Source organism: Sander lucioperca, chromosome 19 (genome assembly GCF_008315115.2).
Source record: "Sander lucioperca isolate FBNREF2018 chromosome 19, SLUC_FBN_1.2, whole genome shotgun sequence".
In the NCBI taxonomy this organism is placed as follows: Eukaryota; Metazoa; Chordata; class Actinopteri; order Perciformes; family Percidae; genus Sander; species Sander lucioperca.
In genome coordinates, this window is record NC_050191.1 from 6,030,622 (window position 1) to 6,037,668 (window position 7,047).

The 7,047-nt window shown below is 37.2% G+C and overlaps 1 protein-coding gene across 2 annotated transcripts in view; it reads left to right on the forward strand.

Annotated features, from left to right (window-relative positions):
• Nucleotides 1-2,211: 2,211 nt before the first annotated feature.
• The window catches only part of gtf3c2 (general transcription factor IIIC, polypeptide 2, beta), a 34,028-nt gene continuing 29,192 nt past the window's right edge, over nucleotides 2,212-7,047 (forward strand). Inside the window, exons 1-4 of one of the 2 annotated variants that reach the window (XM_035995458.1) lie at nucleotides 2,212-2,553; nucleotides 3,288-3,398; nucleotides 4,371-4,974; nucleotides 6,627-6,766. In XM_035995458.1, the coding sequence (XP_035851351.1) occupies nucleotides 3,374-3,398; nucleotides 4,371-4,974; nucleotides 6,627-6,766 (769 nt within the window). In that variant the 5' untranslated portion in view covers nucleotides 2,212-2,553; nucleotides 3,288-3,373. The remainder of the gene's footprint in view (nucleotides 2,554-3,287; nucleotides 3,399-4,370; nucleotides 4,975-6,626; nucleotides 6,767-7,047) is intronic. The other variant, XM_035995459.1, reaches the window with a different exon arrangement.

The window sequence follows — 7,047 nt, forward strand, 5'->3', positions numbered from 1 at the left end:
ATCATCAGATTTTTGTGAGGCAACTTGTTTCATTTGTTTTCCCATTCATTGTTGTCTCACAACAACGCTTTCAATTCAAAAATGTAAAAAGCTTTTAGGAACTGGCTTGAAGCTGCCTCGCTGTTGAAATACTTCCCACGTCCATTTATTCTCGTGACCAAATCTTTATCGCCGTGCATGCACTTTGAACTGTTTGTTTGGCCCAAAGGAAAGCATTACTCAGCATTAAGAGACTTTACAAGTAATTTGCTTTATCATTGGAAAAACAATCCAATATTTGTGTGAAACCGGTAATTTAATAAGTGAAACCTCATACGTCATGTTTTCACCGTCATTTGCACCTTGTGTCTTCCTGCTGTTACTTTATTTGCAGTAGCATCTCTTCATCTTAATGCTGCAGCACAGTCCAGTCATCTAGATTAATTTGAAATAGAACGCTTGTACTGTTATCATTTTTTTTTGTATTTTAGTGCAATAACAGAGGCGTTGTCACCTACTTTAGGCAATAGAACCAAAACAGCTACATTATTTAATTGAATGTTAACAGTGGTGACCAGTTTTCACAATAGAGAGGACTAGTGAGAGGCATTAAAAACGGTTCCAAATACCGGGGGCTGAGTTGTGAAAGTATTAACCGTGCAGTAAAAAAAAAAAAACTGAATTAATGAAGAATAAAATGAATGTTCTGATGTCTTGTGCCCCCGCCATCACCACCCATACATAAAATATACAGTATACATAATCTAGGCCAGATTTGAATAAAGGTTCAGTCTTGTATCATTTGTAAAGACACAAAGCAAGCACTTAATTTTTTCCATTTTGTGGGACATAATTTATATTCAAGTGAAACTCAATCTCAGCCAACCCTACGTTGCAAATCTGTACATTTAATATGTCATTATTTGTTTTTTTTAGAAGATATGTGCTGCTATTTCATAGTACCAGCAGTGTTATAACCACAGATAATTAAAAGTTTAATTCATGGTCATTGTGGGCTCTGTGTCTTCAGTAACAATGGTGCGGGGACTGTTAACTGTCACAAAGAGCATCAGGTAAGACACAACATTGTCACTAATGTTTTAGACACACAAATAAGGTTAAAATAGGATTTGAAAAGAATAAAAGAAAATAGAGAATTTATAAGTATGTTTAAATTGACAAAAACAGAAAACTTTGAAATGACAGGGCAGTGACAGATATTGAAGTCAAGTTGATGGAATGTAAAAACTGATCTTAAAAAAAAATAAAATAAAAATGAAATAGGAATATTTTTTATATTCATTGTTATGAGAACTATTTTACACTTGACGTGATGTTTTACATTATGTTTAATAACTGTTTATGTTTGGCAGTAGTGAAATACACATTTACTTTAGATTCCGTACTCAAGTAAAAAAGAAAAAAAATCAAAGCCACAATTTAATATACTCAATTTCAACAACATTTCAGTTTACAAAGTAAAATTTTTCCTGCATTTAAAAAATAATTACATATTAGACAGGGCTTATATTAGTAAATATAAGTACAGAAGTGTTTTTGGCTAAATGTACTAAAATATGAAAAGATCAAAAGCACTTAAGGACCAAAAGTAAAAGTACACATTATGCAGACTGAGCCTTTTCGGAGTGTTTAGATTATTATTACTGATGCAGTAACTTGGTGTCTTTGTTAAATACTAATGCTTTTTTTTTTTATTTCTACTCAGGATTTAGGCCTACTTGTGGTAGTCTGCAGTTCTTGTTTGAGCTTTCCCTGTTTGTTTGCTTAACATTTTCTTAAAGATGATTTTAATAATTAAAAGATGTACTTTTAAATATAAAAAATGAACTAGTGCCACATAAAACTATGGACAGTTGTTGCATTCATGCACGAGTTATGGTAATCAAATGATATAAGATGGGACATTTTTCTGCATTGAGTAGGCCTACTTTTACTTTTAATACATTTTCCTGATTCATACTTTTACTTAATAGTTTCAATGCTGGACTTTTACTCGTCACGGAGTATTTTTATGGCGTTATGTATATGTGCCTCATTCCTGAGCGAGTAATTGTATGTTTTGAGCACAGAGAACTACATTTTGCAAGCACGTTACATTACTTTCTGAACAGAAATTAACACACCGCAAGAAATCATCTGAACTCCTCCCTCCACCACAGGTTAAATGTACTCCAAGACCTCCGGTTGATGGGATTGAACTCCCGACCGCTGCAGTTGTACATCGGTGTAATTCCATGTTCTGCTGCTAGGGGGCGGTGTAGGTCACCATGCTGGTACAGTAACATGGCGGTCTGACGTAAGCATAATGCGAGTTTTAGCAACCGGAGTCGGTGGAAACAACGCGGGTGATGTTTATATTTTGCCGTTCAAGAAAGAATAACGGCTGGTTTCATATGTCCGGTATGTCTCTACGGCTCCGGTGATCTTCCACGGTGTCGTACCCGGTAGCGGAGTTTGGGATTCGATCCCGAGTGGCCAGATTCTAGCTTCCCGGATTCGGTACGAGGCTTTTCAGCCTTCGCCACCGAGGAAGAAGCCTCAAATCCATGCAGGGTGAGTTTTTAATGGTACTAGTAGTGTTATTTGTAACGGCTGTCGGTAACCGGCCGATTTTAAGAGGGTTTTATTTACTTAACGGCAGTGTAAGAAGCGCTAACGTTACACTCTACAGCCACTTTAGCCAGTTAGCATTAGCTGTGTGGTTTTAGCTCAATAGCGTGCCTAGAAGACGATGTGAGTCACCGGGAAAACAACCGAGTAACAAAAGTGTACTACTTAAATAACTTGGTAATTGGTATGTGTGATATTTGAAAAATTCGCCGAATTGATGAGTGGTCCAAAACTATTAGAACCGTTAAGTCTCTTTCTATCTATCACCTATGTGCACTTGGCAGTAGGGAAGAAAGCATACACTTATCACAATACTGAACGAGGTATGGTTTTAGTAGTCTGCGACTGGCTCTTTCACTCCACGTTTCTACATTACATCTTTTAAACTATCTACTTAGGAAGGTGTCAGGCTGTGTAACGTACAATAAAGACGTATCTGGTTATGTCTGTCTTTACAAGTTGTTGAGCTGTCGCTGACAACTTCGGGTCAGTCAGTCCAGACCAAAAGAAGCAAACACTGAGGTGTTATGATTGAATATTACTCTATGTGTACAGTCACTTTATAACTGTTAGAAAGTATTCTTCAACTCTTTGTCTGTACTATATTCTCAGATATTGTGGTGTGGTTAATAAAAATGTTAATGTCTGTCTTAATTTCGGTTTTCTTCCCTGAACAGCAGCAAAGTGAGAGTGAGAAGAAACCTTGCTCCATACGTGAGGAGGCATCTGACAAGACCACCACAGCACAAGGAACCCAGGGCCTATGGATCCCATTGACTCTGGACAAGGTGATAGAGGCTATAACTTACAAATGCATTAGGTTACTAACTATTATAAAGATGTCATGTAGGAAATAAATAATTAGTGAGCACAAATGACTCATTTTTTACTCTTGAATTGTAACAAGATTCTGTTTTAATAGAAACTGAAGTTGCAGGTTGTTGCACTACTCTGGTCATTTATGAACAGTGTTGTGCAAGTTACTGAACATTAGTAATTAGTTACAGGTACTTTTCTCAAAATCTATGAATTACTTTAGCAGTTATCACTATGATCAAAAGTAAGTAGTGCAACGGTAAAACCCAATAGATATGTTTTGATAGGCCTTGACGCAGGCCTTCGAATCAAGCAACAAAGGTCAGATTTTAATACTCTTTTGTCCATATTTTCAGGATAGCAAGCTCAAATTGCCTGAACTGTAGGCCTGACAATCCAATGCTGAAACCGCTTGGATTAATGCAGTGTTGTGTTTATTTTGTACATGGATATACATGAATAAAACTTTGGATTTTGCCCATTATGCAACATCTTTGACATCCCATTGGAATGTACACAGTACTTTTTAACATTATGTACTGTTATTTTGTGTGCTCAAAGTTTTTAATTCCAGTGCGTGAGCTGATTTGTGCGCACAAATGGTTTAATTTGAGAGCAAAAATAATCCCCTCATTTGCTAAAAAAAAATTACTAATTCAATGTTGCATGAATTACTCGTTTGTGCTCACTTTCTTCAATTTCCCAATGACACCTTCCATATTATATATTATTATTTTTCAGATCATGTTTTCTTTTTGTTAGGATGAAGCCTGTAAGAGCAACATTTGGTGAGGTAGTTGTGAAGATAGATTTGTGCACATGGTCCTCTTGGTGAAAATACATTCTTTTAATTGTCTTTTCAATACATCTGTATTTTAGTTTATGGATTTCTGTTTATACTTTGTACTGTACACCTGTGAAGTGAAACATCACTCTCTTTGCAGGGCCAGAGAAGTCGTCGGAGCAGTGTTGCAATTTATCACCCAGCTCCAAAGGACGGCAACGGAAGATTAATCCAAAATATTCAGACTATGAAATCGATGCTGTGTTTGGGGGCACAGATGGGCAAAAACGACGTAGAAAGAGCCCAGTAGCAGCAAGAGAAGCAGCTTCTAAAAAGACTCCGGCAAAGAGGGGACAAGCTAAGAATGCCACACAACAGACAGAAGATGGGGAAAAAGTAGCAGCTGACGAAATACCTCAAGAGTCTGACGGCAAAACCTTGCAGGAAACTCCTAAAAATGCCGTGAGAGCCAGGAAGACCCCGACAAAAAAGACTCGAGCCAGGAAGACCCCGACAAAAAAGACTCGAGCTAAAAGAACTCCTGCCAAAAAAACTCCCACCACCGATGGGGGCCTCGCAACTGGGGAGGGTGGAATTGTAGATACCGTGCTGCAGGAAAATGGGACCCCAAAGCCAAAGAGAAAGTATGTGAGGAAGCTGCCTGCACCGGAACCACTTCCAGAACCACCACGTCAGGAGGCTCAAGGGGAACCCGAGGAGGAGACCACACCGAGTGGCCGCCACAGGAGAGGTGCTGCTAAAGCGTAAGTGACATGTAGTCTGTCATTACATTCAGCAAAAGATGGAGAAACATACCAGCGTTTTCACTAGGTCTGCGGAAGACTAAGGTGAGCGTATTTGGCGGCGAGGTTTAGGGTTCCTCCCTCAAGAAAATGTTACGTTTTTCACAGAAAAAAATATGCAATTTGACATTATTTTTTCTTAGTCGATTAATCTGTTGATTTTTTTTCTCGATTAATCGATTAGTTGTTCGGTCTATAAAATGCGGATCAGTGTTTCCCAAAAGCCCAAGATGACGTCCTCAAATGTCTTGTTTTGTCCACAACTCAAAGATATTCAGTTTACTGTCACAGAGGAGAGAAGAAACTAGAAGATATTCACATTTAAGAGGCTGGGATGAGGGAATTTTGACTTTTGTCAAAACAAAATTTAAGAGTTGACTAGGGCTGCCACCTCTTAGTCGATTAGTCGACTAATCGGTCGTTTTGGTCTTAGTCGACTAAGATTTCTTTAGTTGATGAGTCATTTTTTTTAATGCTTATTCATGCTTAATTACTCATTTCCAAGAAACTTGTGAGCACATTTCTGGTAAACACAAGATTTAAAGTGGTGCTTTTGCATGATTAATTGTGGAGAAACTCAGTTTTACAGATGGTTCATTAACTACATTTATATTGTGCTTTTCTAGTCTTAACCACCTCTCAAAGAGCACAGCTCTGTCGATTACATCAACTAATCGATTAATCGACAAAATCATGTAAGTGTTAGTCGACTAAGAATTTCTTTAGTCAAGGACAGCCCTAGAGTTGACAACTAATCGATTAAACGATTAATCGTTGCAGCTCTGCCGTTATTTCCATATCTGTGTCTAAAATGTTGAAAAGGCTAGAGCATATGATAAATAAATAACGCTCAAAAAGCTTAAAGACAAAACTTGCTAAAGAAGTTCACTGGGGACCAACTACAGTCATTAGATCTGAGAAAAGTCATTTAGTTAGTTTTGATGCTCATATATTGAGTTTACTTTGATTTGGCTTAGGTGGTGCCCAAAACGGCTTGAGTGCTGCACCTAAACCTTATAATGGTAGGGAAACCCTGCATACCTATACACTTAACCTTCCTGTTGTCCTCAGGTCAAATTTGACCCATTTTCAAAAAGTTTCTATATCAAAAATTTGGGTTTCTTTCAACCAAATTGTCAAAAAAAAAGTAACGAGTATGGTTCCATACAACACTCTTCACAAGTAAAATAAATAGTTCACTACTTTCATTGAATTTGGGTGTTTTTATTCAATTTTATAGCATTTGAAAAAAGAAAATGATAAAAAGTTTAAAAAAAACCTGGGAAAAAATCAAAAACTTCAAATAAAGTGCAGAAGAAATCGACAAAAACATCAGGAAAAGCGACAAAAGTGTCATTTTTTCAAAAGTTTTGAGCCAGAAAATTTAAAAGTTGCATGGTCGACAGGAAAGACAATACAAGGGTTAAAAAGTAATTCATGCGTAGATGTACGGGTTGGAACTATAAACATTTTGATGCTTTGAGAACATTCTTCGATTAACAGCCAGCGGCTTCAGACATTTATCAGACGTTCTCCATGCATGCATACCATTTTTCACAGGGCAATGTAATCCTTCTGTATTACATTTTTTTTTTTTCACAAAATTTCTCCAGGGCATTGAAGTACCTTCACATTTTTGCAAAAGAAGCGCTTAGTCATCCCAATGATGAGTCAGGCTCCCAGGCAGAGGACAACGATGATATCACTCGCAAAGACTCGGTCAAAGAGCGGAAAAGTCTCAAAGGACGCAAAGGTACAGGCGAAATGCTGCTGGAATTACATTTCACTGAAATCTTATAGGATGTCATGTGATTGAATGAATGATTGATTGATTGATTGATTGATTGATTGATTGATTAGAAGTCTTTAACCAACTCTCAGTTCTTTTAAATCAAGGCTGAAGACTTTTTTTTTTATGCTGCCTTTTTTTTTTTAAATAATTCAACACTGTTAATTTCTTACTAAGCGCTGGAGCATTAACTCTTGTTTTCATTTTTCAGCCCTGTCTTATTCTATTTGAGCTGTTTTTGTATT